The 16562-nt window shown below is 54.4% G+C and overlaps 1 protein-coding gene across 4 annotated transcripts in view; it reads left to right on the top strand.

Moving 5' to 3' along the window:
* LOC140711918 (ceramide synthase 4-like) overlaps positions 1-16292 on the top strand; it is a 42770-nt gene extending 26478 nt beyond the window's left edge. Inside the window, exons 1-11 of one of the 4 annotated variants that reach the window (XM_073017017.1) lie at positions 1639-1662; positions 6999-7172; positions 10174-10291; positions 11272-11390; positions 11481-11538; positions 11898-11948; positions 12298-12390; positions 12620-12748; positions 13511-13617; positions 15606-15762; positions 15848-16292. In XM_073017017.1, the coding sequence (XP_072873118.1) occupies positions 7000-7172; positions 10174-10291; positions 11272-11390; positions 11481-11538; positions 11898-11948; positions 12298-12390; positions 12620-12748; positions 13511-13617; positions 15606-15762; positions 15848-16027 (1185 nt within the window). In that variant the 5' untranslated portion in view covers positions 1639-1662; position 6999 and the 3' untranslated portion in view covers positions 16028-16292. Of the gene's footprint in view, positions 1-1638; positions 1663-6386; positions 6907-6966; positions 7173-10173; positions 10292-11271; positions 11391-11480; positions 11539-11897; positions 11949-12297; positions 12391-12619; positions 12749-13510; positions 13618-15605; positions 15763-15847 lie in introns of those variants that run through there. The other 3 variants (XM_073017016.1, XM_073017013.1, XM_073017015.1) reach the window with 3 other exon arrangements.
* Positions 16293-16562: the final 270 nt, after the last annotated feature.

Genomic DNA, 16562 nt, shown 5'->3' with positions numbered 1-16562 from the left:
ACACAGGGCCATCTGGAAGGGACAGCCAGGACCGGGTGCAGAGGCAGGCTGTGGTTATCTGCAAACAGCCCCCTTCCTTCCAGAACATCACGTGCTCCCATCTGAGCCTCTGGCTGCAGGAATCAGGTGACCCCAGACAGCAGGCCAGGCTGCAGGGGCGGGTGAGTGAGTCAATATATGCACGTGTGTGTGTGTGTTTTCATCTCTGGGAGGCCCAGACATCTGGGATCTGAATTAATTCCCTTTTTCACAACCCAGGACATAGTCCTGTATTTCCAGCTAGATTGAAAGCAAAACAAAACAAACCTATGTGCATAACTCTGATCTGCTGAGCAGTGCCGGAGTCCTTGGGGGTTCAGGAAGCCGTGGGGACCAGTCCTTCTCGCTCAGACCCCTGGAGCGGGGGGGATCCTCTGCTCATTCCCCCCAACCCACCTCCCGTGTCAGTACAAAGCCCCATTCTCTTTCTGTTCCCCAATCCAGGGCTATTTTTAGCCTCTAAGAAGGATTATCAGTTTGGTTCCCAGGTGGCAGGGGCCGAGCTGGGAGTGGGGCCAGGGAGGTTTCAAACAACAGCCAGGCTTGGGGGCAGGTGGGGTGAGGGGAGAAGAGAGACTCGGGCCGGTCACACTGGCCCTGCCACCCACGCAGTGGCTCTGCAGATGACCCCGAAGCTGCTGTTGTCCAGCCCAGCCCAAACACATCAGCTGCAGATTTAAGGGAAGGTGGCAGAGGAAAGGAGAGCTTCCAGCAGCCTTAGGCACCTCAGATGCTGGAAACCGTCCTTAGGGCTTGGAAGAACCATCTAGAAGCCTCCACAGGCCAGCACCCCTTCCTTGCAGACCACTCCCCATCCTGCCCCCGCCTCCTGTCTACTGGTAACCATCACGGTCTCTAAGCTGTTTTTTTGGGTTTGTTTTTTTCCAAAACAGGATCTGCTCTGTCGCCCAAGCTAGAGTGCAGTGGTGTGATCACAGCTCCCTGCAGCCTCAAGCTCGTGTGCTCAACCAGTCCTCTCACCTAAGCCTCCTGAGTAGCCGGGATTACAGGTGTGGGCCACTATGCCCACCTAATTTTTAAATTTTTTGTAAAGATGGGATCTCGCTATATTGCCCTGGCTGGTCTCCAGCTCCTGACCTTAGGCCTCTCAAAGTGCTGGGTGTGAGCCACTGCACCCGGTCCTCTAAATTTTACTAGGTGCTTATTCTACCTCAGGTGCCGTTCGCAACCACTCCATGTGGAAGAGGGACTATTGTTTGTTCCATTTTACAGATGAAACTGAGGCATAGACAGGCCATGTTCCATGGCTGGTAAACGGGTGAGGCAGGAATCAGGAATCAGATCCGTTGTGATATCAGCATGGAGTGTTTATAAACTGCCCGCCTGCCCTGAGCCTCACAATAGCCTGATAGAACAAAGAGGGAATCTAGCTGTACCCATTTTTCAGATGGGACAACTGAGGCCCAGGAAGACAGAGGATAACAGGGAATGAACAGAAGAACTGGATCCAAAAGAGAAAAGCTAGAAATTGAGGAACACATCCCTCAGCCTCATTTCCTCCCTTCCCTCAGGAGGAGAAGTTGAACCTTGCTGGCCTGGAGTGCCTGGTTACAGCCATACCTGAGACCCTCCCATATGCCAGACTCTGCCTCAATGCCCCAGGTACAAGGTCTCTGAGCTGCTTAACCACCCTTCAGGGAGGGCACCTGTCCCACCAACAGGTGACGAAATTGAGGCTCCCGGGGCTTTGAAGCATTGCAGCCAGGACTCCAGCCAGTCTGCGGGGCTCCAGACCCTGTTCTTTTCTCAAACCACAGCATCTCTTATTTATGCTTTAAGAGGGAGAAGAGGGAAGGGAACAGACAGAGACAGGTTGGTGAGGTTAGTGAGAGAGTAAGACCACTGGGGCCAGACGTCTGCAATCAGGGCATATCAGGTCTGAGGCTTCCTTGGAGAGCTCCCTGGTTTAGAAAATGCATCTGTTCCCCTTTCTGTTCCACTGAGGAAGGGATGGGCATAATTCAGCAGAGGACAGTGGAGTTTAGAACTGGTTATGCTTCCTTCTCCAACCCTCCCTGCAAAAACACTGGCCAGCTCCTGATATCACAGTGAATAAGACAGGGTTGGCAGAGGGTGGTTTAACAGGATCCAAAGCAAGGCAATCGGGCTACTTTCAGGAGGAGGTGACAACTGAGCTGGGTTTTGAAGGATGCATATGAGTTTGCCAAACAGAGAAAGAAACTGTTTAAGCCCTTCAGGGCAGTGATGTTGCTTGTTTTCCCCGCCATTTTGTGTCCTCAGCACCCAAATACTAAATGAATATTCTAGGCAGAGGCCAGTATTTGTAAAGGCTAGGATGTGTGAAATTATATGGTCTGGTGGGAGCAGAGTATCAGCTAGTGAACTGGTGGGCATTGAAGCTGGGCACATCAGCAGAGGTGAGGCTTGAGATTGTGAGAAGCCATTGCTCCCGTGGTCCTCCCTCATCCCCTATGCTTATCATGACTTGAATGCACCTGGGGGGTCTATCAGAAAGTTAGCAGGGTCTCTGAGAAGGCTGCACCAGTGACTCAGAAGGCTGAGGTGGGAGGATGGCTTGAACCCGGGAGTTTGAGGCTGAAGTGAGCTATGATCAGTTCACTGCACTCCAGTCTACGTGACAAAGTGAGACCCTGTCTCAAAGAAAAAAGGCAGCGGTACCAAGCTGGCCATGTGTCCTTGAGCCCCCATGGGCACATAGGATCAAGCCAACCTTGTCTGCTAGTGAAGATGGTTTCTTTTTCTTGAGAAATCAACCACCTGGGCTGAAGTCCCCACATCCACCCAGCTGTTCATATGTCTACTCTAGGATGCCTGGGCCTCATTGTAGGTCTAGACTAGTCGTTATCCCACACCCTTGACTACTTGTTGGGCCACTGACTTCTAGTGCCCCTCTCCAGCCAGAGTATCCAATGCTAGCAGTTGCTCCTAATACTTCATGGATGCTTAAATTTCAGGTTCCCTATGGCATGGTACTCAGCCTGCCCCTTCATGTGCACTCTTCCTTTCCCCCCCCCCACAAAACAGGGTCTTGTTGACCCCTTGCTGATAGATAGAGGATTCCATCTATCTTCATGGATTTCAACAGCAGCCACTCACAAGTCCTACCCAGGCCTCACCCACCTCAGGCCTGTGCCCCAAACCTGAGTAGCTCCTGCCTCCTCCACATGCCCACAGGAACATTTTAGCTGCCCACCTCTGCACCCACAATTTGTGTTGTCTGACACTTAGCCTGACTCCTGTCCTGAAATCAGCTCACCTATTCTGGTTCATCCAGTTCTTCAGATTGGAAGGCTGACAGCTTCAGTGGCTAAGTGGGGTGAGGCTGAAGATGGAATTAAGATTGGTAATCAGCTGACTTTGAGAGGGGAGATTATCTGGGTGAACCCAGTGTCATCATAAGGGCCCTAAAATGAAGACAAAGGCAGGAGCGACATTGTCAGAATGACGAGATGGGAGAAAGATCCAATGAGCCATTGCTGGCCCTGAAGATGGAGAAAGGGACCAGGAGCCAGAGGACGCAGGCAGCCTCTAAAGCCAGAAAAGGCAGATGGGTGATGGAATAAATAGAACGGAATGCAAAGGGGAGAATGTAGTGGTGGGAATACAGGTATTCACTATAAAATTCTTTCAACTTTTCCGTAGGTTTGAAATGTTTGTTATAAAATGTTGGGGGAAGGCCAGGCGTGGAGGCTCATGCCTGTAATCCCAGCACTTTGGGAGGCCGAGGCAGGCAGATCACTTGAGGTCAGGAGTTTGAGACCAGGCTAGCCAACATAACGAAACCCCAATCTCTACTAAAAATACAAAAATTAGCCAGGTGTGGTGGTGTAATCTCAGCTACTTGGGAGGCTGAGGCACAAGAATTGCTTGAACCTGCAAGGTGGCGGTTGCAGTGAGCTGAGATCGCGCCACTGCACTCCAGACTGGGTGGCAGAGTGAGACTTCATCTCAAAATAAAATGTTGGGGGAAATAATCCAGATTCTTCCCTGTGGCCCCCATGCCTTGCAGACTCTGTGCTGCCCCTCATCACCTACCTGCCCTCCTCTCCTCCCTCTCTCCCCCCTCACTCACTCTGTACCAGCCACACGGGCCTCCTCGCTGTTCCTCCGACATGCCAGGCACGGTCCTGCCTCAGAGCCCTTCCACCTGCTGTGTATTTATCTAGAAAGCCTATCCCCTAGCCCCACTTTCTTATGTGCAAACCCACAACCTTCTCTTCTTTGTTTTTCCCAAACATAGGGTCTTGCTTTGTCTTCCAGGCTGAGTACAGTGGTGTGATTATAGCTCCCTGCAGCCTCGAACTCCTGGGTTCGAGTCGGACTCCCACCTCAGCCTCCTGAATAGCTAGAACTACAGAAACATGTCACCACACCTGACTGCTTTTTAAATTTTTTGTAGAGACAGAGTCTGGCTATGTTGCCCAGGCTGGTCTTGAACTCCTGGGCTCAAGCAATTCACCTGCCTCGACCTCACAAAGTGTTGAGATTATAAGTATGAGCCACTGTGCCTGGCCTAACCTCCTCATCTTTGGTTTTTTTTTTTTTTTTTTTTTCCCCAAGACGGAGCCTTGCTTTGTCGCCCAGTCTGGAGTACAGTGACATGATCTCGACTTGCTGCAACCTCTGCCTCCCAGGTTCAACTGATTCTCCTGCCTCAGCCTTCCAAGTAGCTCGGATTACAGGCACATGCCACCATGCCCGGCCAATTATTTTTGTATTTTTAATGGAGATGAGGTTTCACCATATGGGCCAGGCTGGTCTTGAACTCCTGACCTCAGGTGATCCACCTGTTTCAGCCTCCCAAAGTGTGGGATTACAGGCATGAGCCACCGGGCCTGGCCTGACCTCTTCATCTTTAAATCCCAGCTCAGATGGTTCCTCCTTAGAGAGCATCTCCTTGAACACATTTAAAATCATGCCACTCTGTTTTCTACTCGGCCCCGTTACGCTTTCATATCTCATTCGTGAATCTGCTTACTTGTTTATTGGCTGCTTTCTCTGTTGGTCTATGAACTGGGCAGGAATGTGTTGGCTTCGTTCCCCTGCTGTGTCACCAAGGCCCAGCCCTGACCTGGCACGTACAAGTCAGTTGGAGAACGTCTCTTGCCTGGATGGATGGACAGACAAATGCATAGATGCAAGGACAGATGGATAAATGGATGGATGGAAGGGGAAATGGATAAAAGAGTAGACGAAAGAATAGAGGGACAGAAGGATGGGTGGGTGGAAGGATACACAGGTGAGTGATGAGTGGACAGATGTTTAGATGGGTGGACAGATGGATGATGGGTAGATGGACAGATTTTTGGATCGGTGGATGGAAAATTGGGTGGGTGGATGAATGGGTAGGTGGACAGATGGTTGGATGGGTGGACAGAGAAATGGATGAATGCGTGAGTGGACAGATGAATGGATAATGGGTGGATGGACAGATGTTTGGGTGGGTGATGGGTGGTTTGGATGGGTGAACGGATGGATGAATGGGTGGGTGGACAGATGTTTGGATGGGTGGACAGAGGAATGGATGAATGCGTGAGTGGACAGATGAATGGATAACGGGTGGATGGACAGATGTTTTGATGGATGAATGGATTGATGATGGGTGGGTAAACAGGTGTTTGGATGGGCGGACAGAGGGATGGACGGGGGGGATGAGTGGACAGATAAATAAATGAATAAACTTTCAAGTGGGAACCACTGTGGTAGGCCGGACCCTTGGCTCAAGATCTCAGGAAAGGGAGGAGCTCTGTGGGCTCCTCAGGCAGGTTGGGACATGCTGGCCAGAGCTGCCCCATCTTGACCGCAACTCCGTTATCCGGCAAGCTCAGTCATGCAACAGGCTCTCTTACCCACTTGCTTTGTGGGCTCTGGCATAGCAAGCGAGACCTCTGAAATTCCCAGCTAGAGGGGAGTCTACCTTCCAAAGATGGCCAGGAAAGGAACTCTGGATTTTTTTTTTTTTTGAGAGAGTCTTGCTCTGCCACCTACACTGGAGTGCAATGGCGCGATCTCGGCTCACTACAACCTCCGCCTCCCGGGTTCAAGCAGTTCTCTGCCTCAGCCTCCCAAGTAGCTGGGAGTACAAGTGCATACCACCATGCCTGGCTAACTTTTGTATTTTTAGTAGAGACAGGGTTTCACCGTGTTGGCCAGGCTGGTCTTGAACTCCTGACCTCATGCTCCACCTGCCTCGGCCTCCCAAAGTGCTGGGAGTGAGCCACCACACCCAGCCTCTGGATTTCTTTAAATCCTTCATCTTTGGGGGCTGCTTCAGAGGCAGCTTCCTGCAGTGGAAAGAAACCTTCCTGGACATTTGAGGACTCAAGTTTTGTTTTTTTTTTTTGAGACAGAGTCTTGCTCTGTCACGCAGGCTGGAGTGCAATGTCACGATCTTGGCTCACTGCAACCTCCGCCTCGTGGGTTCAAGCCCTTCTCCTGCCTCAGCCTCCTAAGTAGCTGGGATTACAGGCGTGTGCCACCATGCCCAGCTCATTTTTGTATTTTTGGAAGAGATAGGGTTTCACCACGTTGGTCAGGCTGGTCTTCAACTCCTGGCCTCGTGAGTCACCTGCCTTGGCCTCCCAAAGTGCTGGGATTACAGGGGTGAGCAACTGCGCCCGGCCTACTCCTGTGTTTTACAGATGAACTTGAGGCTCTGAGGGGTCAAGTCATTTGCCTGAGGACACACAGCCCAACTCTGCCTTTAACACTGACCAGGCAAGTGAGGGTAGGGGTGATGAGAATGGAGTAGTGGCTAAAGCCTCACTCTTCTGGGGCCACAGGATAGTTCCAAAGTCCCAGGCAAGGGGAGTTCCATCTTCCGGTCCCGCCTCCTGGTGGTCAGCCGAGCTGATAACGGCCCAGGTAGGAGTTGCGAGGCTCCAGCCTCTCAGGCCCCACTTGCCCCACCCATTCTTCTTGCAGCCCTCCCAGCTAACTGGAACCTGTGTCCACAGAATGCTGTCCGGTTTCAACGACTGGTTTTGGCAGCACAGGTTCTGGTTACCACCCAATGTCACATGGGCAGAGCTGGAAGACCGGGATGGCCGTGTCTACCCCCACCCCCAGGACATGCTGGCAGCCGTGCCCCTGGCCCTGGTCCTCCTGGCCATGCGCCTCGCCTTTGAGAGGTGAGTGTCTGCCCTGCCGCAACCCATCGCCCCCGCAGTCACGCCAGTATGTGCTCGTGCCCTGTGTGCAATTTGCCATTGCAGCATGTCCCGAATGGAAGCTGGCTTTGCACCAAAGTGCTTTTCCCAGCTCCAGCCTGCCGCCACCACCCACAATTCTGGCCTCTGATTGCTGGTTTATAGGAACACTGCCCGCAGTTCGGGGCTGGGTGTGCCAGCCTCTTCATAAAACAGGGATAGGAGGCCGGGCACCATGGCTCACACCTCTAATCCCAACACTTTGAGAGGCTGCGGTGGGCGGATCACTTCAAGTCAGGAGTTCAAGACCAGCCTGGCCAACATGGTGAAACCCGGTCCGTGCTAAAAATACAAAAATTAGCTGAGTGCACACCTGTCATCCCAACTCCTCAGGAGGCTGAGGCAGGAGAATCGCCTGAACCTGGGAGGCGGAGGTTGCAGTGAGCCAAGATCGTGCCACTACACTCCAGCCTGGGCAACAGAGTGACACTCCACCTTATTTAAAAAAAAAAAAAAAAAAAAAAAAAACGGCAACTGTGAGCTGGGGGTGTTATCTCATCCCAAAGGCATCCCAGGGCCTCTGTAAAGGACAGTGAGGTGGGCGGAGGGTTTTCCAGTTTCAGACGCAGGGGATTTAGCCCTTTAAAAAAAAAAAAAAAAAAAAAAAAATTGAAGCTAGGCCAGACGTGGTAACTGATGCCCGTAATGTCAGCAATTTGGGAGGCTGAGGCGGGTGGATGGCTTGAGTCCAGGAGTTCAAGACCAGACTGGGCAACATGGTGAAACCTTGTCTCTATTAAAAAAAAAAAAATACAGGCCGGGCGCAGTGGCTCAAGCCTGTAATCACAGCACTTTAGGAGGCTGAGATGGGCAGATCACGAGGTCAGAAGATCGAGACCATCTTGGCTAACACGGTGAAACCCCATCATTACTTAAAAAAAAAGGCCGGGCGCGGTGGCTCAAGCCTGTAATCCCAGCACTTTGGGAAGCCGAGACGGGCGGATCACGAGGTCAGGAGATCGAAACCATCCTTGCTAACCCGGTGAAACCCCGTCTCTACTAAAAAATACAAAAAACTAGCCGGGCGGGGTGGCGGGCGCCTGTAGTCCCAGCTGCTCAGGAGGCTGACGCAGGGGAATGGCGTGAACCCGGAAGGTGGAGCTTGCAGTGAGCTGAGATCACGCCACTGCACTCCAGCCTGGGCAACAGAGCGAGACTCCGTCTCAAAAAAAAAAAAAAAAAATACAAAAATCTAGCTGGGCGAGGTGGCGGGCGCCTGTAGTCCCAACTACTCGGGAGGCTGAGGCAGGAGGATTGCTTGAACCCAGGAGACAGAGGTTGCATTGAGCCGAGATCATTCATGCCACTGCACTCCAGCCTGAGCAACAAGAGCAAAACTCCATCTCAAAAAAAAAAAAAACCTCAGCCCCACCAGTAGCTGGGAATACAGGCATGTGCCACCACGCCTGGCTAACTTTTTGAGACAGAGCTCTTTCACCTTGACTGGAGGGCAGTGGCACGATCTCAGTTCACTGCACCCTCCGCCTCCCAGGTTCAAGTGATTCTCTGACCTCAGCCTCACAAGTAACTGGGATTACAGGCATGTGCCACCACACCTAATTTGTGTATTTTTAGTAGAAACGGGGTTTTGCCATGTTGGCCAGGCTGGTCTCAAACTCCTGACATCAGGTGATCCGCCTGCCTTGGTCTCCCGAAGTGCTGGGATTACAGGCGAGTGACACAACCCAACTAACTTTTGTATGTTTAGTAGAGACGAGATCTCACCATGTCGCCCAGGCTGGTCTTGAACTCCTGAGTTCAAGCGATCCACCCACCCTCCACCTCCAAAAGGAGACCCTGCCTCTTAAAACAAAAACCAGAATCCTGAGTTCAAATTTCAGGTCTTCCGCCTGCCCACAGTGTCACCTCAGACTGTCTCTGAGCCTCAGTTTGCCCATTACGACAACGGGGACTAAGTTAGGGTTAGCTGAGCCAGTGTATAACATGGACTTGACCAGCTTAGCAGATAAGTGCTCAGTAAGTATCTGCCCTTTCTCTCCGCATCATAATTTAGTCTGCTATGAGTTCTTTGCTAGGCTGCTCTGAGCCTTTCCCCAAATGAGGGATGATGTTGGGATGCATGGTGGATGTAAAATTCGGTCCCCACCTGTGGTGTTGGCGCGCCCTCTTGTGGGAAATGTGTTGGTTGACCAGGGTCCCTGATCTCCAAGTCTTTACCCTGGAATGGGGGATGCTGGGAGGAGGGGCTTGCAGCGGGAACAGCCCCTGCCCATGGGGAGCCCCTAGCCTGGCAGGGGTTCAGGCCACAGTGAGACAGGCAGTGAAGAGACTCTTATCCCTGGTTTGGGATGGGGCAAAGGTACCTGTCTACCCCAAGAGCTGGTCTGCACACCCTCACCCAGCAGACACATCACACGTCCAAGTGCCTTTTTTTTTTTTTTTTTTTTTTGAGATGAAGACTCGCTCTGTCACCCAGGCTGGAGTAGAGTGACGCCATCCTGGCTCACTGCAACCTCTCCCTCCAGATTCAAGCAATTCTCCTGCCTCAGCCTCCCGCGTAGCTGGGATTACAGGCACACGCCACCACACCCAGATGATTTTGTATTTTTAGTAGAGACAAGGTTTCACCGTATTGGTTAGACTGGTCTCGAACTTCTGACCTCTCATAACCCAGCTGCCTCTCTTATGTTTGGTCTAATGCAGCAGCCAGGCTACCCCTCCAGGGCCCCAGGGGATGAGGCCAGGAATAAGTGGAAAATCGACTCCTGCCTCACGAGCCTTTTTGACTCTGGGCCTCCAAACCCTCTGAGCAGATGGAGCAGACCCCAAGTCTTACACACCCTGCCATGTGCCAGCTGTGCCCGAGACTTGGTTTACCCACTGACAGCATGTCTGCCCCCGCCCAAACAAGCAGTCCCGTCTCTTCACCTGGGCTGATGCACTTTGTCTCCCTTGCACCCAGATTCATTGGCCTGCCCCTGAGCCGGTGGCTGGGTGTGAGGGATCAGAGCAGGAGGCAGGTGAAGCCCAATGCCACGCTGGAGAAACACTTCCTCACAGAAGGGCACAGGCCCAAGGAGGTGAGAGCCCCCCAGTGCCCTGTGACCGGCACTACTGCCCTTGGGGTGGAGCCGGCGGGTGGTGTGTGGCCTATTTGTTGAGGCAGGAGACGCCAAGGTGACTCATGCATCCCCGCAATGCCCCCACTTTACACTCTTCATCCCCGATTCCTTGGGAAATGAGCCCTGCCCCGCTAGCCTCCCTGGGAAATGAGGACCCGCCCCCTCCCAGCCTCCCTGGAAGAATAAGCCCCATCCCTACCAGTCTCCCTGGGAGATGGGGTCCCGCCCCTCCCAGCCGCCCTGGGCCTCAGTGGGCATAGTCGCACAATGGACAGATCATAGGACAGTGAAAGAAGTTGCTTGCTCTCCTATTTCGGGGGAGGAATGGAAGATCTGAGCTAGTAGGAGATGGAGTAATAGAAACAGCCCTGTGACCCTTCCTCTATTCCCGTCTCTGGTGTGGCTGCCCGCTGGACAGGCTCTGCACTGTGGAGACGTGGATGCATCCCGAGTGGGGTGGGGAATGCTGAAAACCACATGCCCTGGGGGCAACAGGGCGGTTTCCACAGAGTTAGAAGCCACGTGACTCCCCCTCTACTTGTCAGTTTCCCTCTTCATGTAGGGCTTAGGCTGGGGCAAGGTCTCAACTGCCTGCCTGGGTTGGAGGTGGGAACTGACCGTTCTGGAGGGACGCAAGGAAGCCTAGCTCGGGATAGAGGAGGATGCACACCAGCATCTCTCTTAATCCCATCCCCATCAGCGACTTGCCTGCCCTATGAACAGGATTTGCTTCTGTGAAGGCCCAAGTATTCTGCAGGCCCCCACGCTGGGACCCCCAACACTGCCTCTCCATATAGACATGGTCACCTTGTAGGCAAGACGTGGGGCCGCAGTGGGGGAGACGGCAGAGCCAAGTCCTGTCTGGGGACATGAGGGAAGCCACCACAGGGCCTCTGTGACCCCTGTCCCCATCACCACCACCCCCCCCCCCGCCGCAGCCCCAGCTGTCCCTCCTGGCCGCCCGGTGTGGCCTCACACTGCGGCAGACTCAGCGATGGTTCCGGAGACGCCGGAAGCAGGATCGACCGCAGCTGACCAAGAAGTTCTGTGAGGCCAGGTAAACCCAGGATGGGGCTGAAGGCGACTTCTGGGGTGCAAGGCAGCAGGGGGGTGTCTCCTGTTTTCACAGCTCCCTCCCCATCCACAGCTGGAGATTTCTTTTTTACCTGTCCTCCTTCGTGGGTGGTCTCTCCGTCCTGTACCACGTGAGTGTACCTGAGTGTGGCTGACTGCTCGCCTGCCAGAGAAATGCCTCCTATGCCCCAGTCCCGGATCTGGTGGGAGGGAGTGTGTGGACGGGTGCAGCCAGAGAGGAAAACGTGCAGCTGAGGAGAGCGAGAGCTTGGCCAGGTGCTGGTGAATTCGCGCAACAGGTACTTAGGATCTGCCATGCACCAGAAGTTTAGGGTTCTGCAGTGAATGAGCTCCCCAGTGGAGATTGAGAGGCAGGAAAAAGCAGGGCTGGGTGAAGGCAGCATCTATGAGACCACCCAAAGAGCCCACAGACCCAGGGTGGGAAGCTGGAATCTCACCTCCGCACAGCCTAACACCCGTTTCCCTGCAGGAATCGTGGCTGTGGGCCCCAGTAATGTGCTGGGAAAATTACCCAAACCAGGTGAGTGGGGGTGTGGGGGTGGGTGGGTGTACGCGCGCACAAACGCTTGGAGGCCAAGGTGATGACAGTTGCTGCAGCCATGGACATGGGACCTGAGCCCTGACACCACCATCATTCCCCACTGAGTCCTACTCTGTCTCTGATTCCTCTGGGGAATAGAGAGAGGCTAGGAAACTCCAAGCAGGTGCTTCCACCAAACCACTGCCCTTGATTACCTCCAGGGATGGGGAGCTCACTCATTGGGATTCAAGTATCCTGGTTTTGAGCAAACGGAGTGGGCCCTGAGCCATACCCCTGCCCGACTGGAGCCTTCGCTCCCCACAGCTAACCTTGTCCTGCCCTGCTGCAGACCCTGAAGCCATCCCTGTACTGGTGGTACCTCTTGGAGCTGGCTTTCTACCTCTCACTGCTCATCAGGCTGCCCTTTGATGTCAAACGCAAGGTGAGGCCACACAAGAGTCTGGAAGACCCCGTCTCAGGATAGGGAGCTGGGGTGCTGGGTGGTAGGGCAGCCTCACAGCCGTACCTTGAGAGCTCCCTGGTGCCTCTTGCAGGAGGCATAGAGGCCATGGGCCCAGAGGCCATACAAAAGGACGCATTTCTTGGCCCATAGGGTGGGGCACCTTCCAGCATCAAGCCTCATCCCCACTGGGACCCACTGTCTCCTGCAGGATTTCAAGGAGCAGGTGATACATCACTTCGTGGTGGTCATCCTGATGACCTTCTCCTACAGCGCCAACCTGCTGCGCATCGGCTCTCTGGTGCTGCTGTTACACGATTGCGCCGACTACCTGCTGGAGGTGGGCCTGGCCCTTCCCAGCTGCTGCACCCAGCCCTCCCAGGTGCCCCTAGAGATGAGGTCCCATTCCTCCCAACCTTCCTGGGAAATGGAGCCCACCCTCCTGGCCTCCTCGGGTAATCAGGCCCTGTCCCCTGTGTCTTCCAGGCTGATAAGGCCCCACCCCCTCTATCTTCCTGGGTGATGAGGCCCCCCCACCCTTCTCAGCTTCCTTGGGTGATGAGGTCCTGCCCCCTCTATCTTCCTGGGAGATAAAGCCCCGCCTCTCAGCCTCCCTTCTTGGAGGATACAGCTATAGACATGTGCATGCATGCATGTATTCACTTTTTTTTTGAGATGGAGTCTTGCGCTCTCTCCTAGACTGGAGTGCAATGGTGCAATCTCTGCTCACTGCAACCTCTGCCTCCCAGGTTCTAGTGATCTTCCTGCCTCAGTTTCCCAAGTAGCTGGGATTACAGGTACCCGCCACCACGCCCAGCTAATTTTTGTATTTTTAGTAGAGATGGGATTTCACCATGTTGGCCAGGCTGGGCTCGAACTCTTGACCTCAGGTGATCCGCCACCTCGGCCTCCCAAAGTGCTGGGATTACAGGCGTGAGCCACCGTGCCCGGCCTATATTCACACTCTTTATCTTTCCTGGAAATGTAGGTAGTTCCTGGAATCAAGGCCCCACCCCAACTCACCTGTTCCCGTCCCATAGCACCTTCTCCTTGAGGCCAGGCCCCCGGTCCTGAGCCCATTTCTCCGTGCTGCCCTTCTCAGGCCTGTAAGATGGTCAACTACACGCAGTATCAGCACGTGTGTGACGCTCTCTTCCTCATCTTCTCCTTGGTCTTCTTCTACACCCGACTGGTCCTCTTCCCCACCCAGTGAGTCAGCCCTCCCATGGGGGTCAGGGAAGTGGGAGGGCATGTCTGAGATGCCAGGACTGCCTCACCATTGGTAACCTGCCCTAAGGAGCTGGGGATCTCGGCTGGGAGAGTTCCAGGAGAAGGCAGGGAAGGGCATGACAGGCAGAGGGCACAGCATATGCAAAGGTGCAGAGGTGAGACAGAGAATTAGAATTACTCAGCGTGCCTGGACCATGGAGTGGGGGGAGAGGTCAGGGTTGCCAGCGCACCAGTCTGGCCAGTCAGTATTTATGGGGTCTCTTGAGTGCGCTGGGAACACAGCAGAGGCCACAGTTCAAAGATCCCTGCCCTCGGCCGGGCGCGGTGGCTCAAGCCTGTAATCCCAGCACTTTGGGAGGCCGAGACGGGCGGATCACGAGGTCAGGAGATCGAGACCATCCTGGCTAACACGGTGAAACCCCGTCTCTACTAAAAAATACAAAAAACTAGCCGGGCGAGGTGGCGGGCGCCTGTAGTCCCAGCTACTCCGGAGGCTGAGGCAGGAGAATGTCGTAAACCCGGGAGGCGGAGCTTGCAGTGAGCTGAGATCCGGCCACTGCAGTCCAGCCCGGGCTACAGAGCAAGACTCCGTCTCAAAAAAAAAAAAAAAAAAAAACAAAGATCCCTGCCCTCGTGAGCAGACACTTCATGGGTGGAGTGGATGGTAAATGGGGCAGCCAGGTGAACTACACAGCATGCAAAGGAGAGATTTACTAACAAGAAAATAAAGTTGGAGGGCCAGGCGTGGTAGCTCACACCTGTAATCCCAGCACTTTGGGAGGCTGAGGCGGGCAGATCACTTGAGGTCAGGAGTTCGAGATCAGCCTGGTCAAAATGGCAAAAACAACCTATTAAAAATACAAAAATTATCCGGGTGTGGTGGCAGGCGCCTATAATCCCAGCTACTTGAGAGGCTGAGGCAGGAGAATCGCTGGAACCTGGGAAGCGGAGGTTGCAGTGAGCTGAGATCCCGCCACTGCACTCCAGCCTTGGGGGACAGAGTGAGACTCCGCCTCAAAACAACAAAAGAACCAGAGCTGAGTTTGAGAAGAGAGGGTGTGGTGGGAGTTGGGGTCCAGGACAGTGTCCCAGGCAACAAGCAAGGAGGAGTTTGAGGGGAGGAGCGGTGCTGGGGAACATTCTTTCCTACTGGCTTGGGTTGCACAGTGAAAATGAGGCCCCGCCCCTCCCAGCCTCCCTGGGAGACAAAGCCCCGCCCCTGTCTGGCCCCTCCCCTTTTATACTCCTTGGGAGCTGAGTCCCCACCGCTTGCCTTCCTGAGACATGAAGCCCCTCCCCTCTGAGGTGAGTAGGCGGTCACCTGCTGATGAAGAGGGAGGTGATGGGGGTCTGAGGAGTAGAGAGAAGGTGTCAGAGTCCCACCCAGGAAAGCAGCTGGGATCATAAGTACCCGCTTGGGTGGGGTTCATGAATGGCCAGTCAGGGATCTTATGTGTGTTCTGCTCATTTAGTACAAGCGAGAGGGGGCCTCGCGTACCCAGCTCAAGTGTAGGTATGGGCCGGGCGCGGTGGCTCACGCCTGTAATCCCAGCACTTTGGGAGGCCGAGGCGGGCGGATCCCGAGGTCAGGAGATGGAGACCATCCTGGCTAACACAGTGAAACCCCGTCTCTACTAAAAATACAAAAAAATTAGACGGGCGTGGTGGCGGGTTCCTGTAGTCCCAGCTGCTCGGGAGGTTGGGGCAGGAGAATGGCGTGAACCCAGGAAGTGGAGCTTGCAGTGAGTCCAGATCGTGCCACTGCACTCCCACCTGGGCTACAGAGCAAGACTCCGTCTCAAAAAAAAAAAAAAAAAAAAAAAAAGTGTAGGTATGATGGGGTGGGGGGCACTAGGGAGCCATAGAAGGTTATGGAGCAGGGAAGGCCATGCCAGTTAGAAATCCCTAGGACTAGGGGCTACAGCAGCTGGTCAAGCCCCGGCCTCCTCCTCTCCCTCCCGCTGTAGGATCCTTTACACCACATACTACGAGTCCCTGGGCAACAGGGGCCCTTTCTTCGGCTACTACTTCTGCAACGGGCTTCTGGTGTTGCTGCAGCTGCTACACGTGTTCTGGTCTTGCCTCATTCTGCGCATGCTCTGTAGCTTCATAAAGAAGGGTCAGGTATGACTGGACCTCCCCGGGGGCCCCAGCCCCAAGCTCGTCCTTCCTCCTTGCTCCCAGCTCCATCCCTCTCTCTGTTCCCCAGATGGAGAAGGACATTCGTAGTGATGTGGAAGAATCAGACTCCAGTGAGGAGGAGGAGGCGGGAGCCCAGGAACCTCTGCAGCTAAAGAACGGGGCAGCTGGAGGGCCGAGGCCAGCCCCCACTGATGGCCTTCGGAGCCGGGTGGCCGGGCGTCTAACCAGGCACACGACGGCCACATAGCCAGGCAGGGCTGGCCGTAAAAGGCTGCCCCCAACGCCTTGGATATTTCTGGGGTGACTGGACTGGCGGTCCTGGGCCACCTTTCCGGAGACAGGGAGGCCCCCCCGGGGTGGGCGGGGAGGGTTGATGATCTGTCTGCAGCCCCTTCCTTCTGCCCACCCGCCCTTCTTCCCTCTGGGCAAATGGACAGAGCCGAGAGCCAGCAGCTGGATGTTGTGGCTGGCCAGAGACACCTCCAGGCTGTAGCCTGGGGACTGAGGGGAGCCCCAGCCTGAAAAGGGTCCGATTAAAACATAAACAGAACCAAATTTTCTGCCTAAGAACTTGGGTCCCTATCAAAGCTCCTTCTTCATCCCCAGAGACTCCCGAGGGAGCCAGGCCTCTGTACTTACATACCCCACTGACGGGATACTCACTGCCACCCAAGGATGCAGGGCCCCAGTGGCCCCAGATAGGAACAGAGCCCAGACACCACCCCCTCCCCATGCTGTTCCCAGATGAGCCCCTGACTCGCCAGCCAGCGACTCAAAGAAGC

This window comes from Chlorocebus sabaeus, chromosome 6 (genome assembly GCF_047675955.1).
Source record: "Chlorocebus sabaeus isolate Y175 chromosome 6, mChlSab1.0.hap1, whole genome shotgun sequence".
In the NCBI taxonomy this organism is placed as follows: domain Eukaryota; kingdom Metazoa; phylum Chordata; class Mammalia; order Primates; family Cercopithecidae; genus Chlorocebus; species Chlorocebus sabaeus.
The sequence above is the reverse complement of the archived record's forward strand: the minus strand, read 5'-3'. Positions and strand labels throughout refer to the sequence as shown.